The sequence below is a fragment of the Macrotis lagotis genome, chromosome 1 (genome assembly GCF_037893015.1).
Source record: "Macrotis lagotis isolate mMagLag1 chromosome 1, bilby.v1.9.chrom.fasta, whole genome shotgun sequence".
Classification (NCBI taxonomy): Eukaryota; Metazoa; Chordata; class Mammalia; order Peramelemorphia; family Peramelidae; genus Macrotis; species Macrotis lagotis.
The window spans coordinates 292,500,149-292,520,276 of NC_133658.1; the positions used below are offsets into that span (position 1 = coordinate 292,500,149).

General features: G+C 40.3%; 2 protein-coding genes across 2 annotated transcripts; both read right to left on the bottom strand.

The window, feature by feature from the left end:
- Positions 1-303: 303 nt before the first annotated feature.
- ENDOG (endonuclease G) lies at positions 304-19,978 on the bottom strand. The gene is made up of 3 exons (XM_074211006.1): positions 19,449-19,978; positions 19,037-19,146; positions 304-4,782 (listed from the first exon to the last, which is right to left on the bottom strand). Exons 1-3 carry the CDS (start codon positions 19,947-19,949, stop codon positions 4,500-4,502), a joined length of 894 nt encoding a protein of 297 aa, XP_074067107.1. The 5' UTR covers positions 19,950-19,978; the 3' UTR covers positions 304-4,499.
- LOC141505279 (cytochrome c oxidase subunit 7A2, mitochondrial-like) lies at positions 10,820-11,300 on the bottom strand. Its single transcript, XM_074210983.1, has one exon. It carries the CDS (start codon positions 11,235-11,237, stop codon positions 10,986-10,988), a length of 252 nt encoding a protein of 83 aa, XP_074067084.1. The 5' UTR covers positions 11,238-11,300; the 3' UTR covers positions 10,820-10,985.
- Positions 19,979-20,128: the final 150 nt, after the last annotated feature.

Here is a 20,128-nt window from a genome sequence, read left to right on the forward strand (position 1 = left end):
CAGCTATGGATCAGGATGACTAGAGACTGCCTTGGATGTGAGGCAATCAGGGTTAAGTGACTTGCCCAAGGTCACACAGTAAGGGTCAAATGTCTGAGATCACATTTTAACTCAGATCCTCCTAACTCCAGGGCTGCTGCTCTATCCACTGTGCCACCCAGCTGCTCCTTACAACCATAGGCAGTGACTATTGGGATTCTCAGAGTGCTAGTCATGGCCCTAGCATATATATCGGGGAATACTCTCCACTGTAGCTCCTAAGCCACACACTGGTAAGTTTGCAATTTATACAAAATCAAACACCGTAACACCATTAACTCTTAAAGATAAAACTTTTACTGTCAAGGCAAAAGCAAGAATAGACAGAAAAATGTAATTAATAGAAGGCAAAAGCATGCATAATCATATCATTTACTCAATAAAAGCAGGAACAGAAATGATTGTAAATGCAGCATACACAAGTCACACTTTCCCTCCAATGCATATTGCTAGTTGGGGAGGGTGGGCACATACTTACAAACTTTAGTAGGGAGACATGAGTAGGGAGACCCGGGTACTTAGGGCAATGTGTGATCAGGAAGGCAAGCATTGATGTCCTTGGTCTCCTTAGATACCTGCAGACCAAAATTAATTCTCTGCTACCTGATCCTCCTAAGTCTCCTGATAATCAACACTGCTTCTCTGCTTTCCTCAAACATTGAAATAATGACAGGCTCTTCAATCCTACAACTTCATTTGATGGAGTATGAAGAAAAAGTGTTAACATTTTTTTCAGTGAAAAGCAGTTCCCTAATACCAGAAAATTGCCACACTCTAATAATGTATTCTAGGTAGCTTTTTCCACTTCAGTTTTATAGACAGTGAGGGGACCTTCTCTTCTCAAATAGGCTCCCAACAAAAGACACATAAGAATAGAGGCAAAGCTTGACTTCTTCCATTCTTTTTCCTTTTATTTTTTTTAAAATTTTATTTGTTTGATGCACTGGGTTTAAGTGACTTGCCCAAGGTCACACAGCTAGGCAATTATTAAGTGTGAGGCTCCATTTGAACTCCTGACTCCAGGGCTGGATCTCTATCCACTGGGCCAACTAGCTGTCCCTATTTTCATTCCTTTTCCAGAGAGAACAGACTTGGATAAATCCCCCAAAAGTTTTCCATCTCTCTGGCTACAGGGAAATCTTGTCTTTCTCCAGTCAATCGGCTCTCAGCAAGCCTTGTTAATGTCTGTCAAAACTGCTGCTGCTGTTCAGGCTCCTTTCCTGCCTCTATGCTCATCTAGCCATTTCTTACCCTTTCTATCTCTTCTTGCATTTTTATGCCTCTAATACCTAAAAACAGGACCTATCTCTGAATTAAGAAACTCAAAAATTCCACATTTTGTCAGGCATGACCCTATATATAATCTTATATAATCTTCCCATAGTCCCCAAATACTTATTTGACTTGTAATTTATCAGCCATGTCCTTCCTAAGTCGTGTCACACACAAATGAGCAGAAGGGTCACCATTACCTCAATCATTGTTCTAGCTTTATACAGGTCCTTTCAGTGAATTTATCTGTGGGACAGTTCTCTGTCAGTTCCTCCTTGGATGTCCGTCTCTTTGAAATTCTATCTGGTCGTCTGTTGAATATGGCTGTTTAAAGATAGACTGAACATTCAGGAACAGCAGGCTAGATTAGTATTTGATTTATCAATCAAGGGCAGTATTACTGGATGAGTATTTCACTTGAGAAAGCTTTCCCAAAGTGAATTAGCTCAGCAAAATGGCAACAAAAAACATTAACGAGATTTCTTGCTACCTTGATTATAAACCCAATGTCCAAGGAAAGGAGTTTGTGATGGTTTTTGCCTTGATGACTTCTGGAGTGCTGAATCTTGTTTAGGGCAGGCCTAAATAGAAGTTTCATAATCCTCAAATCAACTTTTTAAGATAAATTCAGTCAATGATATCCATCCCCAACCTTTCCATTCCCCATACCATGGAGGAGAGTCTTCATGGTGATATTCCTGGGGGAGATGCTAATTAATACCTTCCTATTTTTAATTAATTAATAATTATTATTATTATTATTTAGGCTTTTGCAAGGCAAATGGGGTTAAGTGGCTTGCCCAACGCCACACAGCTAGGTAATTATTAAGTATCAGAAACTGGATTTGAACCCAGGTACTCCTGACTCCTGGGCTGGTGCTTTATCCACTGTGCCACCTAGCCACCCCTAATTAATTATTTCTAACTAGGAGCTAGACTTCTGAAAAATTCCAGTTACTTCATCCTTGGTATTCTCTGGCTCTCATATTTTAAAAGGGACATTGATGAATGAGTTCATCTGTAAGTTAACTCAGAGAAGTCAATACTAAGACCCCTATGAAGAAGAGCTGAAGAAATTAGGATGCTTAACCTCAAAAAGATATAGCCATCATCAGTCTTTATCTGAAGGACTAAAAGAACTTAAGAAAGTATAACTAGAACCAAGGGCAGGAAATTTAAGAGGCAGATTTCAAATCAACATAAATGACAGAGCTACTCAGATATGAAATGATCATATGCGATCTTTTTTAATACAAAAATGTATGTGAGTCACTCATTACTGGAAGTGAAGTGCAAGTTTGAACTGCCTCCGAAGGGGGACTTCATATTTACCATCCTGGGCCTAATTACTTCCCAAGTCCATTCTTATTCTGGAATCTTTCAAATAAATGGTAGCTAGATCTAAGTATTCAGAGGTCTTTCAGGCTTTGTGCTATCAAATTCTGGAGGGGGTAAGGTATTTCTATAAAAATACTAGGATTTTTCAATGATAATGAACTGGGTCTGATGTGAGTTCCCTAAAATAATTCTGAGAATGGTCTGAAAAAGGAAAACCATTTATCTACTGCAGAATGGCCTTTAATCATATTGTAGAATTCCTGGTAGATTTTGCATTTTAGACTTTTACAGACTCTACAAATACTCTTCAAGTAATCAAAGTAATCTATTTATCTTTTATAATATTATCTGCATTAAAGCTGGTTACAAATTTATCCCTTATTAAGAGCTGGAAGGATTATTAGCCTTTTTTTCTCTCCCCTAAATTGTTAGTATAAATTTTTTATTTAACCATTTCACCTTCTTGGTATTGCAGGATATGGTGTACCTGATAGGTCTAAACCTATTTACTACTAAAATACTAACTAGTTTTCCCAGGAGATTTTCCCCCAATATTCTTTGTGTTCTTTGTCCATCAAAACCTAAAGGGCAGTATGGTTTTCCTTCTAAGTAATGCTTAGCTAAAATATTCTAATGATAAGATTTTCTATTTTTTAACCCATACTAAACACCTTTGTTAATGCTACTTTAATAATTTGAAATCTGGCAAAAGCAAACCAACTTCATTCCTACTTTCATCATTGTTTCCTAGATATCTCAACCTTATTCCTCAAGATGAAATATAATTCTTGGCCCAACCATAGCGTAATTCCTTGGTAATATTCTCCATGTAAATTTTGTTATACTAATTACATAAAGTAGTAATTTGGTCTATAATTGAAGCTAAAAGATTAACTTGAGAAATCTTGATTTTTACCACTATGCATGTTTGAACAAATTTAAAATATTTTGTATTTCTTTTTAATGTCTTACCAACTCACTCTCTTCAGGAGAAAAAATGAAGCCCCAAAAGACAAAATAACAGGGATAGAAACAAAGTAGTCTTTCATCAGTGTGATGAAGGTGCCCAGTGGCATTGGCTGACTACCAATCTGTCGAATCCTTTGGATTTTCTGATCCTCTTGTACCTAAATGTATGTCCATCTTCCATGTCTAGTAGCCCAAAGATCAAACACAAGGAGCAGCAGCAAACCCTTTATTACAAAGATGAAACTCTAGTTCAAGGAGTATGAGGAGTATCACCTCTAGTTTATCAAACATAGGTTCAATAAAATACAAGCCACAGGCAATGATGCTTCCCCACCATAAGTTTAGGTACGTGAGAACCTCCTACAACAGTTCTAGGGAAAATACATCTCCCCAAAAAGAGTTGAAAACTTATTGTCTGATCTGTCTGCCAGAGCCAGAGACAAGCCTAGACACTCAAGGGTAGAGATGGACTTCTATTTTTTTTTAGGGTTTTTTTTTCTTTTGCAAGGCAATGGGGTTAAGTGGCTTGCCCAAGGCCACACAGCTAGGTCATTATTCAGTGTCTGAGGTCGGATTTGAACTCAGGTCCTCCTGACTCCAGGGCCGGTGCTCTATCCACTGTACCACCCAGCTGCCCCAAGGGATGGACGTCTAGCCAAGGGGGTGATCCTCCCCCCAAAAATGCCCTGGAATAAATAGGAAAGGTTTAGGTAACCATCCACCAGCCCTAGGAATCTTGGCATTTTACAGATGGGGAAATAATTTGCTCAAAGTCATACAGGTGACAAGCAGGAGAGCTAGGATTCAAAATTTATCCACTGCTCTGAGCTGCCCCTTGTCTTGTCCCTCTCCAAGTCCCTTTGCCCTGCTCCTCAATGTCTTTATTTAGCCCCAGGGGCAATGGCCTTCAGGTTGCTCGTCCGGGTGAGAATGTTGGGCACAAAGAGCAACCCAGAGGCCCGCTCAATACTTTCAATAGGAACCAGGAAGCGCTCCAGTGGGATATTTTCATCCACAGGTGCATTGGGCATCACGTAGGAACGGAGCTCAATCTGCCCCCCAGGAGCTTCCAGGATCAGCACCTTGAAGAAGTGGGTGGGGACCGCTACATTGTTCTTGCCAATCACCTGGTACTTCACATACATCTTCCCATCAGCTTCCCTCCTAGACAGAGCAGAATGGATCAAAATCACTAAACATTCATGAGTGTCACCACAATGTCCCCAGAGGACCCAGGGCCCTGCTCTCAAAGCCTCTAGATTAGTTAAATCAACAAGTTTATATTAAAACTTTAACATATGCTGGACTATCCTGAGGACACAAAAAAAAAGGGCAAAAGACCTGTCCTCAGGGAGCTCACAGTCTAACAGAGATAACAGGCAGACATCTATATATAAACAAGATATATACAAAGGGGAAACTGAAGATTTCAGAGAAAGTCACCAAAATTAAGGAAGGCTGGGGAAAACTTCTTGCAGAAAATGGGGTTTTATCTGAAACTTGAAGGAAATCAGGGAAACCAGAAGGAAGAGATGAGGAGGAGAGATTCTACTCTCCAAGGAGGCCATGTCCCTGGAAAACAGAGTATGGGGTGGGCTACAGGAATAAAACATGAACGGAAGAGACAATTTCTTTTTTTTTTTAGTGTGTTTATTTATGTTGAATTTTACAATTTTCACCCCTAATCTGGCTTCCCTCCTCCCACAGAAGGCAGTCTGTTAGTCTTTACATTGTTTCCACGGTATATATTGATCTAAGTTGAATGTGATGAGAGAGAAATCATATCCTTAAGGAAAAAAAATTAAGTATAAGAGATAGAAAAATTACAGAGGAAGATAATCGACTTTTTTTTTAACTAAAGGTAAGTTTTTGGTCTTTGTTCAAATTCCACAATTCTTTTTCTGGATACAGATTATTCTCCATCAAAGATGAGGGGACAATTTCAAAAGTCAAATAGAAGATTTTATTTTTCAACTTACAGTGTTGATTGAATGGGGGTGGGGGGAGAGAGAGACTGATAGGCTTGGACTTACTCTTTCCAAAGATTAATTTGAGAGCTGAAAAAAAGGATGGAATAGATTTTGGGAGGTCCAAAAGTAGACTCTTGCAATAGCTTGGGGTGGTGGTGGGGAGAGATAAAAGTCTGCTCTGTGATAATGATAGCAATTTCAAAGGAGAGAAGGGGCATGTACTAGAAATGTAAAAACAACAGGACTTGGCAAATTGGATGTGGTGGTTAAGAGTGAGTTCAGGATGCACAGTTCCCTGCCTGTGACTAGAAGGATTACCTTCAGCAATAATAAAGGATTGTTGAGTTCAGAAGGAAGGATACTTTCAGCAGCGCATTAGTAGAGAAGGCAAGTGATGATGATGGTCTTGACAGAACAAGACCTTCAACTAGATGAGAGGACATGGAATTCCAGAGAACAGGACCTTGTGAAGTTGAGCTGGTTCACCAAGAGATCAAGATAGGATGGGGAGAGGAGTGCAGTTAGTACAGGATTAATGGCTTGGAAAAGAACAGAAGGGTGGAGAGATTAGATTTCATGGTAAGAATAAAGAATGGGGGTAACTAAAAGTGACATTCAAGTGGACAGACTATGGCCTTAGAGCCAAGCAGACCTGAGTTCAAATTCAGCCTCAGTCACAACTGGTATCTGTGACATCCTAGGCAAGTCACTTATCCATGAATGCCTGAAAAAAATTAACGAACAGGTTCTGGAATTGCAAGGTAGAGTGACAACAGATTATGGTCAAATCTAAGAATTTTAGAATTACTGAACATGAAAATGATACATTTCTGTGAAAGGATCAATGATATGATCCTCTCTTTGTAGCTGAGGTAGGATTGAGGAAAGAAAGTTAAGATCTTGGGGGCAGCAGAATAGGTTATAATATGGGCTGAATGAACTTCAAAGAAGGAGAGGTTACTCAGAGATGGTGCTAGAGGGAGAGTGTAGAAGTAGCAGTGGGTAGGCAAGGAGTATTTCAATTTCCCCACCATGACCTATAAGTGGCCAGGGAAGTTTTGTCATCAGGGCAGAGTCAGGGTTCAGCGAGAGGAAGATAGAAGGATCAAGAAAAGATGTTATCTGGCTTGTTACTTATGGAGTAAGTGTTCCAGAGAGCCCAGTGGAAGTGTTGGGTAGTTTTAGAGGGTTACATTGAATGGGAACAGAGCAGCAGTCAGTCAGGGACCAAGAATGGGGTTTGAGCAATGGCTGATGGGGGGGGGGATGGATTCATTGGGAAGAATAAGGAAGAGAGAGAATAGGAAACAAGCGTTTATAAAGAATCATAATACATGTCTGGCACTGTATTACCTCCTAGGTGCATGTTAATCATTGCAGAATGATTTCAGGTAGGTTAGTTAACATGATCTACAGGGCCTGAAAGTGAAGTTATCCCAGAGTATCAGGAAGATATGGCAGCTAGAAAGCTTGGGGCTGGAAGGGAGGTGCCAAGGTAGGGATAAGGCAACTGTTGTGGAGTTGGTGGTGGCTGAAGACAATGCCTGGAGAATGATGGAATGGCTAGTCAGAAATTATGCTAAAAAATGGCTAGTCCTAATTATGCTCAAAGGACAATAAAAATGTGGATATCCTTTGATCCAGCAATACCACTACTGGGTCTGTATCCTGAAAAGATCATGAAAAAGGATAAAAACCCCACATGTACAAAAATATTTATAACAGTCCTGTTTGTACTGGCAAAGAATTGTAAATTAAGGGGATGTCCATTAATTGGGGAATGGCTAAATAAATTGTAATAAATTTATGTAATGGAACATTATTGTTCTATTAGAAATCAGGAGGGTTGGGATTTTAGAGAACCTTGGAAAGACTTGCATGAACTAATGCTGAGTGAGGAGAGTAGAAATAGAAGACCATTGTACACCTTAGCAATAAGGTGCATCAACCTTGATCAACTTTGACGGATTTGCTCACTCCATCAGTGCAACAATCAGGGACAATTTGGGGGGAATTTGTGATGAACAATACCATCAATATCTAGAGAAAGAACTGTGGAATTTGAATGAAGACCAAACATTATTAAGTTTTTTTGTTTTTTTTTTTGTTAGGTTTTTGCAAGGCAAATGGGCTTAAGTGGCTTGCCCAAGGCCATAAAGCTAGGTAATTAAGTGTCTGAGGCTGGATTTGAACTCAGGCACTCCTGCTCCAGGGCTGGTGCTCTATCCACTGTGCCACCTAGCCGCCCCAAACTTAAGTTTTAAAAAGTTATCTTGGGGAGGCTAGGTGGCGCAGTGGATAAAGCACCGGCCCTGGAGTCAGGAGTACCTGAGTTCCAATCCAGTCTCGGACACTTAATAATTACCTAGCTGTGTGGCCTTGGGCAAGCCACTTAACCCCAGTGCCTAGCAAAAACCTTAAAAAAAAAAAAGTTATCTTAAGTATTAAATAATTTTGCTATTCCTACTATTTCCTTTCTTCTTTAAGGATATCTTTTTTCTCTCAACACATTTAATATTGCTCTATGCATATCAGGGAAACAATGTAAAGACTATCAGACTGCCTTCTGTTGGTGGGAGGAAAGGGAGGAGGGAGGGGGAAAATTGCAAAATTCAAAACCTTGCAAAAAAAATGATTGGTAGAAACTACTATTGTATATAATTGTAAAACAAATAAAATATTTATTAAAAAATAAATTATAAGCAAAATAAAAATAAAAGAAGAAAGGCTTCCTGGACAGGCCCCGAGAAGGCAACTTCTATGAAGAATCACAGATTTTGGATTTAGAAAAGAATTCAGGAGTCATTTAGCCCAACTCACCTGGTGCATGAATACACCAGGGAGTCAAGATTTCACTAATGCAGGGTGTCTTCTGCTTGTATGCAGATCACAACTCATCTGCTCTGTATCAGACAATATTTATAATTTGTCTTAGTCAAAAAATGCCATCCCTTACTAGCCAATCTTCTAGGATGTGCTTTTCAGAACTTAGCTAGTATGGTGCTAATAATGCAGGACCTGTACTCAAAACTTTTCATCATTTATCAAGATCTTTAAGACAAAGTTCATGAGGCACTGGATTTCGAGTCAGGACAAACCTGAGTTTGAATCCAGTCTCAGACACTTAACCTATCTTTGTTCAGTTTTAGTTTCCTCATCTGCAAAATGGGGTTACCAATAGCTACTCTGAAAGTAGTTGTGAGGACTAAACATATTCATATGTAAAGTATTTTGAAACCCTGAAGTGCTAAATAAATGTTAGATATATTATAGGCGCCAGGAGTCTCCCTCATGTACAGTGAGGTACTAGAGAACCTGGGAAAGGGATAGCTGAGGAGCTAAAACAGAATATAAATTTGAGGTTAAGACTGAAGAGGATGGACAAAGGGAGTAAGCAAAGCCCAAAAGCCTGGGTGTGATCTGATGATAGAAACCAAGACTAGTTACTTTGGCAATGACTCAACAGTAGTTTGAGCTAACAAGAAAGACATTTGTCTTCAGAAGGAACCAAGGATTCCTTTATTGGTTTTTAAAAATTTTATTTTCTTGTTTCAATCAGCAAAAATCCACCTTTTCTCTCTCACCCATGCCAACATCCCCTTGCTGCCCAGTTTAGAATGAAAACAAAAACCGTTACAAACATGGATGATTAAGAAAAACAATTATGCATTGGCCATATTTAAAAAATGTCTCATTTAGGACTCAGTCTTTAGCTCTGTTAGGTGATGGGTCTCATGTTTTATCATTAGTCAAGTGCAATTATGATTGGTCATTACATAGAGTCCCTAATTATTTCAAAGTTGTTTGTCTTTACTATATTGTTGTAATGATATAAACTATTCTCTTGATTTTGTTCAGTCCACTCTACAACTGTTCATATAACTCATTCCAGGCTTCTCTAAAACCATCCCTTTCATAATCTCTTACAGTACAATAGACTTTCATCACATTTATATACAATAATTTGTTTAACTATTTCCCAATTTATGGGCACCCTCTCAGATTCCCATTCTTTGCTACCTTAACAATAGCTTTTTGTTTTAACATTCATTTTACATTTGAGTTTGTTTTGCTTACATCTAATCACTCCTTTTATCCACCCTCCCTATAATTCCCCCTTTACTCCTTCCCATCCTATTTTCCTGTGCAGTTAAATTTATTTCTGCATTCAACAATATATGTATTCTTTCTTTTTTTGATCAGGTCAGAAGAGAGTTTGGGCCAAAAGTTATTCACTCCCTTCCAACCCCCTCTTTACTTGTATAGATGTCAACTTGTGTACCCAGATCATTTGATGAAATTTTCCCTAACACCCCACCCCCACTATCCTTTTCTCTCAAAACTTGTTTGACTCCTTTCATCCCTGATGATGTTAGGATTCCTAGGGGACATAAACATCTCCCCATATTTGAATGTAAACAGTTTATCCTAATTTAAACGCCTTTTGATTGTTTTATTCATATTTACTTTTTTATGATTAATTCTTGTGCTCAAACTTCAAAGATTTTATGCAGCTCAGCCTTTTCATCCAGAATTCTTGGGAGGCCACTGTTTCATTAAAAGGTCAGATTTTTGGGGCACCTAGGTGGTGCAGTGGATAGAACACCAGATATGGAGTCAGGAGGACCTGAGTTCAAATTTGGTCTCATCAGACACTTAATAATAATTACCTAGCTGTGTGGCCTTGGGCAAGCCACTTAACCCCATTTGCCTTGCAAAAACCTAAAAAAACAAATTTGGTCTCAGACATTTAATAATTTGTCTAGCTGTATGACCATGAGCAGGTTAACTTAATCCCATTGCCTTAAAAAAAAACTAAACAAAATTTTAAAACCTAGAAGGCCTATATTTAGCCATATTATTCCTGGGAGTTTTTATTTGAGGGTTTCTTAGAAAATGACCAGTGGTTTCTGTTTCCACTTTGTAATCTGGCTCGAAGAGATCTGGAGTTTTTTCCTTGTTTATTTAAGATGGGGTCTAGGCTTTTTTTGGTAAGCCAAAGTAGTTCAATGATCTTGTTTCCCACTCCTTGCCTCCTGGATGTTTCCCAGGTCAGTTGTTTTTGCAATGAGAAACCTTATAATATCTTTTTTTTTTTTTGACTTTAGACTTTAGTTTTGTGACATAAGTTTCTATGTGGATCATTCTAATTTTTAGGAAGTTTGTTGCTTGAGCAAAGTATGCCTCTTATGTCAAGCTGTTAATTCTCTTTCCAATGGTTTCTTCCATTTTTTCCCAAAATTTATTTTTTTTCAAGGTAAAACTGCTTTATTGATTGCAGTTAGTACAGCTCAATAAATATTGATCCCCAAAATGAACTCAGCTATTTATCACATATTGTTCCCTGGAAGGTTGCATGAAATTTAATCAACTGATTCCAATGGAGGCAAACTTGAGTCAATTCTGTTTCTTGGGAAATGAAGCCATGCCAAGCTGATAAAGGGCATAAACTGTTCCAACAACTGAAAACAACATGGTGGCTCTATATAGTAGGGCATCTCCTACTCCACCTTTTAGGTGCACTGGAATGCTATCATCTTCCTGGAATAACTTTTGCTTTTCTGGAACTTTGTTTTTAAACTGTCTGACTGGGGCAACATTTATGGTCCTGGAGGTAACATGGCGAAGAGCCAGCAAGTTCCGCAGCATTTTGGCAACTAGAGCTCCCCACCAACTGTGACAACTGGACTCTGGGCAAGGACCCCAAAATTTATTTTTACTAGAGTTCTCATTTAATTTATAAAATTTTAAACACTTTCTTCCTTTCTTCTAGGAATTCTAATTGAAATTGTGTTCAAATTGTGTTATTCTTTGAGGATTTGCTTAAAGATGTTTTGGTATTTTGTCTCCTATCACCATAGCATATCATGAGATTCTTTTTCTGTTTACTCATTCTTTTTACCCTACTGTTCTGATTTCAAACTTGCTATTATGGCTGGACTCTATGCACTTCTAGAGGAAAGATCTGGGTTGATTCTATTACTGCTTTATTAGAGTTTTGAGTGTTGTTTTCAGTATCTCAGAGGCAGCTCAGGCTGGGAACCCTACAGGATTTTAGTGCTCCCAAAACGATCTGATTCAGGACAAAATCTGATTGCTTCCCCAGTCCCTAACTCTCCTCCTCCTTCCTCTTGAAAAGCTGAAGTTTAAGCTCCTGATCTGGATTTAGATCTGAGTTAGTGTAAAATGATGCTATACTGAAATCAATCTCATCTACCCAGGAAGCTCTGTTGATTGGAGGGACAGAACCACAGGTTTCCCTCTGCTCTGGTATTTCTACCCTGGTTATTCCTCTGCAGTTATCAGGATGTGCTAGAAGTTGGAAATTAAACTGTTCTGTAGGGGCAGCTAGGTGGCGCAGGGGATAAAGCACTGGTCCTGGAGTTCAAATCCGTCCTCAGACACTTAATTACCTAGCTGTGTGGCCTTGGGCAAGCCACTTAACCCCATTTGCCTTGCAAAAAAAAAAAAGCCTAAAAAAACCAAACTGCTGTCTTAGAATGTGAGCCACATCAGGTCTCTTGGCTACTCCCTAACCTGGAACCATTTCCCAATATCAATGTGTCCTTGATCTGTCACTCTGTGAACTGGGTAGACATTAAAGTTTCCTATTGGCTCCCATTCTTATGCCTGACACTCAATGCCCTGGTAAGGTTCTATCCAGGAGATTCTCTCATTCCTCACATCTTCTTTCCTCTTCTGGAATGCTCCTCAACAAGGACTTACAATCCTGATCAGATCCAGTCTCTCTGATCCAGTCCTAGACTGGAAAAATAACTCACCATGACTTTTCTTGGATTCTCCCACCAAGCATCAGACTAGTATCGTCTTAAGATGCTTGTGGGGGGGGGGAAATGTGGTGGCTAAGTGGTGTGGTGGATAGAGCACTGGCCTGCCCTCAGACACTTAATAATTACCTAGCTGGTGGCCTTGGGCAAGCCACTTAACCCCATTTGCCTTGCAAAAAAAAAAAACTTAAAAAAAATGCTTGGAGGGGATTTTTCTTTTGTGGTGAAGGTTGTTAGGTTGTTTTTGGGGGGTGGGGTGGGGGTGGGGATGGAGGGGGAAATGGGAGCTTTTTGTTCTGCTTCTTGGTACTCCTACATCTTGGTTCCATTCTTCTCTCTGCTTCCCCAGCCTTTCCCCCTCCTATCCACTCTCAAGTTCCACCATCTAGTCAAAATCCCTTATTTTATAACAAGAAAACTGAAGCAGGGTGATGGCAATTGAGTGATCAATAGACTGTTTATTAAGCTCCTACTATTGCTATTTCCTGGGCTAACAACAGGGACACAAATACAAAAGTGAAAACAGTCCCTGCCCTTAAGGAGTTCACTTTCTTTTGAACAACCAATATATACAAATACATGAAAATACAAAGTTAGGTAGTCAGTCCTTTTTGTGCATGGAATTCACTTAATTATTGAAAGTGGCAGAAAATGAGCTATTATGAAAAAAAAACTATTAAATTAAAATGTAAAGGACATAAAGAATTGACTTCTTCAGAGATGAACAAATGGAAATAACCTATCTCCCAGGTTGATGAGAGGCTCAAATGAGATTTGTAAAGCAGTGAGCACGTTCACATAGTAAGCATTATATAAATGCTAGCTATCATTATTATCATTAATCTCTGCTATTACTGAATAGAAAGGAATTTTTTAAAAAATGACCATATATTGGATAAAAAAGACCTCATAAAAACGTAGAAAAGCAGAAATACTAAACATCATTTGGTAATCACAATGCATTAAAAATTATATTAAAGTGGCTTTGAAGAAAGAACAAGTAATTGAAAACTAACAGAATTCTAAATAACTTAGTAACTCAGAGAATACATAGAAATAGAAAATTTCAGAGAAAATCATAACAGACAAAATACCAAAACTCATGGAAGGTAGCTAATACATTTCTTAGAGAAATATTTATTTATATTATTTATTTATATTTATATCTCCAAATGAGTTCTTCAACTAAAGAGAAAAAGAATAAATTAATTGGGCACAAATCTAAACAACTTGAACAAGAACTTATCAAACCCCTCCAACTCAACAAAAAAAAAGTAGAAATTTAAAAATTAAGGAAATTATTAATAAGGTTAAAAATATTTTAATAGTTAATCTGCTAGGTGGCACAGTGAATAGAGTTAACTAGCCCTGGAGTCAGAAGGACCTGAGTTCAAATTTGCCTTCAGACATTTAATAATTAATTACCTAGCTGTGTGACCATAGGCAACTACCTCCCACTGCCTTGGCAAAGACAAACAAACAAAAATATAGAACTGATTCCACATATGGAAGATTATAAATAACAATAAATGTTAATAAAATATAATAAATAATTAAAACCTCAAGATTATGTCAAGAGACACTGGAAAGGCTTTTGACAAAATTCACTGCCTATTTCCGTTAAAAATGCTAGAAAGTACAGGAATGAAATTGACTTTTTCTTAATATGCTTTATAACATTTATCTAAAACCAAGAGTAAACATTCTATGCAATGGAGAAAAGTTAGAGACTTTTCCAATAAGATGAAGAGAAAAAGCAAGAATGCCCATTATTGCCACTACAATTTAATGTAGTCCTAGAAATGCTAACAAGAAGTCAAGAAAGAAATCTAGGAAATAAGCATAGGCAAAGAAGAAAACAATACTATTACTTTTTGTAGATGATAGGATGATCTATACTCAAAACTCTAAAGACAAATGAAATTAATTAAAACAATAAATTCAAGGGGCAACTGGGTGTCAGTGAATAGAACACCAGCCCTGGAGGCTGCAGGACCTGAGTTCAGATAGTGTTTTTTTTTTTTTAGGCTTTTGCAAGGCAAATGGAGTTAAGTGGCTTGCCCAAGGCCACACAGCTAGGTAATTATCAAGTGTCTGAGACTGGATTTGAAAGCAGGTACTCCTGACTCCAGGGCCACTGCTTTATCCACTACACCACCCCACCTAGCAGCCCCCTGAATTTAAATTTGACCTTAGACACTTAAGAATTAAGCTAGTTGTGTGGCCTTGGGCAAGTCACTTAACCCCATTGCCTTAAATGAAATTAAAACCCCCCCAATAAATTTGGCAAAGTTGAAAAATATAAAAATAAATCCATATAAATCAGCATAATTCCCATATTATCAATAAAACCTAGCAAGAAGAGCTAGAAAGAGAACTGCATTAGAAAAACCTACAGAAGTTACAAAAATATTTGTAAGTCTATTACCAGCTCCTCCCAAGAATTATATGAATCCAGCTATAAAACATTATTTGTAGTAATAAAGACAAACTTTAAAAATTGGAGAAATATTAACTGCTCATGGGTCGGATAAGTTCATATAATAAAAATGACAATATTGACCTAAATTAATGTATTCAGAATCATGACAATTAAATCAAACAACTGAACAAAAAACTAAACACATAGATCACAGTTATTAAGAAAATACCTCATCATTTGGCAAAGACTAAGGGAAAAACTAGAAAGCAGGTTGAAATACAGGCCAACATGTTACACTGTACACATGTCAAGATAATCTCAAACTGATATATGACTTAAATGGAAAAAACTCTATCATGAGCACATTACAGTAGCAAAGAAATTACCTTTCAAATCTATAGAGAAGTGAAGAGTTCATGACCAAACTAGGGACAGAGTGGATCACAGGAGATAAGACAATTTTGATTATATAAAATTGAAAAATTTTTGCACAAAATTAATCTAAATCAACTAAAATTTAAAAGGCTAACTTGATTTAAAAAAATCTTTATAAGGGGCAAGCTAGGTGAGGCAGTGGCCCTGGAGTCAGGAGTACCAGAGTTCAAATGTGTCCTCAGATATTTAATGATTACCTAGCTGTGTGGCCTTGGGCAAGCCACTTAATCCCATCTGCCTTGCAAAAATCTAAAAAAATAATCTTCATAGCAAGTTTCCTGATAGGTCTCACTGATTTATAAGACTAAGATTCCTTCCCCAATAGAGGAATGGTCAAAGAATATAAACAGATGATTTCAAAGGAAGAAATCCAAACTATCAACAACCTAATGAAAAAATGCTCAAAAATCATAGAGAAATGCAAATTAAAGCATTTTGAGATTGACAAAGATGACAAAAAAGAAAGATGAAAATTGTTGGTGAGGTTGAAGGAATACATGGACGCTAAATTTCACTCTTGATGAAACTGGGAATTGTTGTAACCATTCTGAAAAATACTTTGTAGCTACACACTAAAAGTTACTAAAATGTGCTAGACTAAAATATTTTATCACTTCTGGGCCTATATTCCCCTAAATAAATCAGAGATATAGGATTCATATGTCCAAATATATTTATAGCCAATTTCTTCATAACTTAAAATTGGAAAACTAAGAGAATATTTATTGAAGACTGACTAAACATGTTGTAGATTATGAATTTAATAGAACATCAGCATATCATAATAATAAAATGGACAGTTTTGGAGAAAATCTGTTTAAGATCTATAAACTGTTGACTTACATTGAGATATGGAGAACAAATTTATATAATGACAACAATGTTATAAAGAAAAACAAATTGAATGACTTAAGAATTTGATCTATCCAATGATAAATCCCAGCTCTAAAGGATTTAAGATAAAACATGCCACCCAATTCCTGGTAATGGACTGAAAATGCAGAGTGAGATGTACATTTTTTGGACAAGGTCAATGTAGGAATTTATTTGGTTAGAGTATACAAATCTGTTAAAAGAGGGTTTTTTTTGGTTCAATGTTGGGGAGAGAAAGTAGAGCAGTGAAAAGGAAAGATAATATTTGTTTAAAAAAGTTAAAGATATTCTTATTGGGAATATTGATTTTGAATAGAAGGGAAGCACACTGCTTGAGCTCAGGTTCACAGTAGTAAGAGAACGCATTCTCATTCTTTTTTTTTTTTTAACAATTTAAGGCAATGGGGTTAAGTGGTTTGCCCAAGGTCATAAGGCAATTATTAAGTGTCTGTTTCCAGATTTGAACTCAGGTACTCCTGACTCCAGGGCTGATGCTCTATCTACTGCACCACCAAGCTGCCCCAAGAGAATGTATTCTCCCCCTAAATTCACTCAAGCTCTCATAAAAAGTTGGAACTATAACAAAATGGTGGTCAACCTTGTCAGGGCACTCCAGGCACTCTACAAAGTGATTAAATACAGAAAAAGTAATTAGATAGCAAATCAAGAAAGATCTCATCCCAGTTCTGAAGGAAATTAGACATTCTAAGAGGGGAAGAATGAATTAGACGCAAGTGGGATGGATAAGTTCTGTGCAAAAAGCCTGGGGAAAGGCAATGGAAAGTCACTCAGCAAGAAGGTGTGTTTGGCTGGATTATAGAGAGTGTGAAGGAAAGGACCATGTGATAAGACTGGAAAGGTATGATAGAGCCATGATATGAGGAGTTGTGAATGTCAAACATGGGTTAAACATGACCCTAAAGTCACAGGAAACTTTGGAGGTTTTGGAGGAATGGAGAGGTTAGGTCAGAATTGAGCTTTAAGAAAAAAACTTTGGAAGTTGTGCGGAGGATGGATTGCAGAGGAGAAAGACTTCAGGCAAGGAGATTAATTAGAAAGACACTGAAATAATCCAGGAGAGAAGTGATGGCACCCTGAACTAAAGGGGTCACCATGTGAATAGAGAGAAGAGGATTTAATGTGAAAATAATAATAATAATAATGATGATAATGATAATGATAGCTGGCATTTATGTAGTACTTTAAAAGTTTACATTTAGTGAATTTGTCTTGTCTCATTTGATCCTTATAAACCACCCTGGGAAATAGATTCTATTAGTTCCATTTTGCAGATGAAATTAAGGTTAAGCAAGGTTAAGTGACTTGCCCAGGACCATACAGCTCACAGATGTCTTAGGCAGAATTTTAACTTGGATCTTTCAGTCCACCAGCACACTATCTAGTATGTAACCTAAGATGTGTCAAATTTGTGGAGGCAAAATTCAGAAGACTTGAGGTTTTATACAAGGTGACTAGAAGGATGGTGGTGCTTTCCACCAGAACTAAGAAAGATACAAGGAGATGTAGTGGGCTTCTCAAGCCTGGCTTAGACTGGAAGTCTGGGGAAAATAACAGTCATAAAATAGTCATAAAAATCCAGGGGAAACTATGATCAAGTGTCAAATGCCACTGAAAATCCAAGGAGAAGCAGTTTCTGAGAAAATGCTCTTGATTTGGCAATTTAGAGAGATCATTTGTAATTTGGTTTTCATATGATGAGCTTCATATGAAAGGTGAGGTCAACAGCTAGACTACAAAGAGTAAAAAAAAGAAAGGAAAAGTGAGAGAATTTTGACGGAGAAAGAGAGGAAAGTTTTGTTTGACAGTTTGAGGAGGATGGTAGGGTAAAGTTATTTTTAAAGATGGGGGAGATACTGGCCTGTTTGAAGGCAGCAGGAAGGAATCAATAAATAGTAAAAGACTGTAGATTACAGAGAACATAAGTGTGGGGAAAAGCTGCTGGAGGAGATAGAAAGTATCAGAGTTGGTGTCTTCCAGAAGCATCACTTCATCGGGGTTTCAGTCAAGAGTGAGTGATGACAAAGGACTCTATCATATAAGAAGGGACGGAACAAAGAGAAAATAAATGGGTGGGGGAGAGGTTATGAAAAAGTGTAGAAAACTGCTGTGGGGAATGAGAATAGTAAAAGGATTGTCTTAAGCTTTGAAGGCCCAACTGAGATTCAACAACAGATTTATCCTGGACTCAGAATGGCTGTGGCTTCCTCAGGTACCATTAAGCAACAAGTGAATAAGAATGGAGGAGGATGAGGAAGTAATACCAGGTTGAGAAGCATCAAATGGAACAAGGGTTTTAAGAAGACAGTATCAGGTTCAATTCATTAACTTTTCTTCAGTCGCTTCAGAGTCTTCCTAATTTCATTTGGGGTTTTCTTGGAAAAGATACTGAAATGGTTTGCTATTTCCTTCTCCAGATCATCTTACAGATGAGGAAATTGAGGTAGAGTTAAGTGGCTGGTCCAGGGTCACCCAGCTAGTAAGGGTCTGAGATTGGATTTAGGAGTCTTCCTGACTCTAGGGTCAAGACTGGGAAAGGAAGAAAGTGGGGGTGGAACAGGGTAATGGTGATGTGGCTAAACTCTGAGGAACTAGAAGTCAAAGCAAAGATGAGATGGAGAGAGGGAGGGAAAGAGAGAGAGAGAGAGAGAGAGAGAAAGAGAGAAAGAGAAGGCAGTGGGGATGCGGAGGAACGATAGGCCTCGGTTCAACAGAGCCGCCACGGCAGGATCAGACAGGGCCTCTGCAGCTCAGGCCAGCACTCGATGCTTGGCTGCACCCAGGTGAGGTGGAGAAGGGAGGGATGGGGGGCAGAGGCCTAGACTGGCATCAGAGGCGATGGGTCAGGATCTCTCCCTTCTCGGGGCAAAGCCCCCTCGGCTAGGAAGCCCCCCACCCTCCACAGAGCTCACCTGGGCAGGAAGAGGGGACCGGTGCAAACGTAGACATTGTGGAAGCTTTTGGTCAAGCTTCTGCAATACTTCTCCAAATTGTTCCAGGCGTTCTGGTTGAGATGCGGGACCTAAAGAAGGGTGGAAAGAGGAGGCCGTGCCGGAGCGTGCTGGGGCTTCAGGCCCGCCCCCAGGAGCGCCCGCCTCGGCCCCTCGGGCCAGGCCTGGATGGGGTGGGGAAGGGCAAGGGGGGCTCCGCAGCGCAGGCACGCGTGAAAGGTCGCTGCGGCGCCGGGGGCACACAGGCAGGGCACAGCTGGGCACAGCTGCCTGCCCCCGAGGCCCCGCCCCGCCCCCTCCCTCGGCCCCCGAGGCCCCGCCCCGGCCCCGCCCCGCCTCCCGAGGCCCCGCCCCGCCCCGGCCCCGCGCTGACCTGCGGCGCCACGTTGCTCAGGTAGAAGGTGTCGTCCATGGCCTTCTGGCTCCAGCGGTGGTTGGCGGCGGCCGCCAGGTGGCCGCGGTCGAAGCCGCTGCCGCGGTAGTCGGCGTTGGTGGCGCGGTGGTAGACGTGCACCGAGTCGTCCTCCTGGAAGCCGCAGGTCTGGCGGTCGCCGGGGCCGCGCAGGCGCTCGGGCCGCAGCTGCTCGATGACCCACAGCGCGCTGCGGCTGCGCGGGTCGTAGCACAGCACGTACGACTCGCGGCTCTTGAGCTGCGCCAGCCCCGGCAGCCCGTACTTGGCCAGCTCGGCCGCGCCCCCCGCCGGCACCACGGGCCCTGCGGCCGCCGCGGCCAGCGGCCGCACGGGGAGCCGGCTCCAAAGCCCCCCCGCGCCCGGGGGCGCCTCTCTGTTCGGCCAGGCCACGGCGCCCGCCCCCAGCCCGGCCCCGAGGGCCAGGGACAGCCCCGGGACCAGCCAGCGGCCCGCCCGCATGTCGCCCGCTCGGCGCCCGCCCGCCTCCGGCCCCTGCAGGCTCCGACCTCCGGCGCGCCGACCTGCGGCGCGGCGACCTGCGCTGCGGCGTCTCTTAAAGGGGCCGCAGCCTGCCGCGCCGCGCTCCGCGGAGCCCCGCAGTGGAGCGCCCGGCCGGCCCCCGCCCCCCCCCCAGCTGC

What these genes read in the sequence shown, in the direction of transcription:
- LOC141505279 (XM_074210983.1), bottom strand. Translation starts at nt 11,237, where the DNA reads ATGCTGCGGAACTTGCTGGCTCTTCGCCATGTTACCTCCAGGACCATA.
- ENDOG (XM_074211006.1), bottom strand. Translation starts at nt 19,949, where the DNA reads ATGCGGGCGGGCCGCTGGCTGGTCCCGGGGCTGTCCCTGGCCCTCGGG. An exon ending in TGAGCAACGTGGCGCCGCAG is followed by an intron (nt 19,147 to 19,448) that starts GTCAGCGCGGGG and finishes ACCCTTCTTTAG; the next exon opens with GTCCCGCATCTCAACCAGAA. An exon ending in GGTCCCCTCTTCCTGCCCAG is followed by an intron (nt 4,783 to 19,036) that starts GTGAGCTCTGTG and finishes TGCTCTGTCTAG; the next exon opens with GAGGGAAGCTGATGGGAAGA.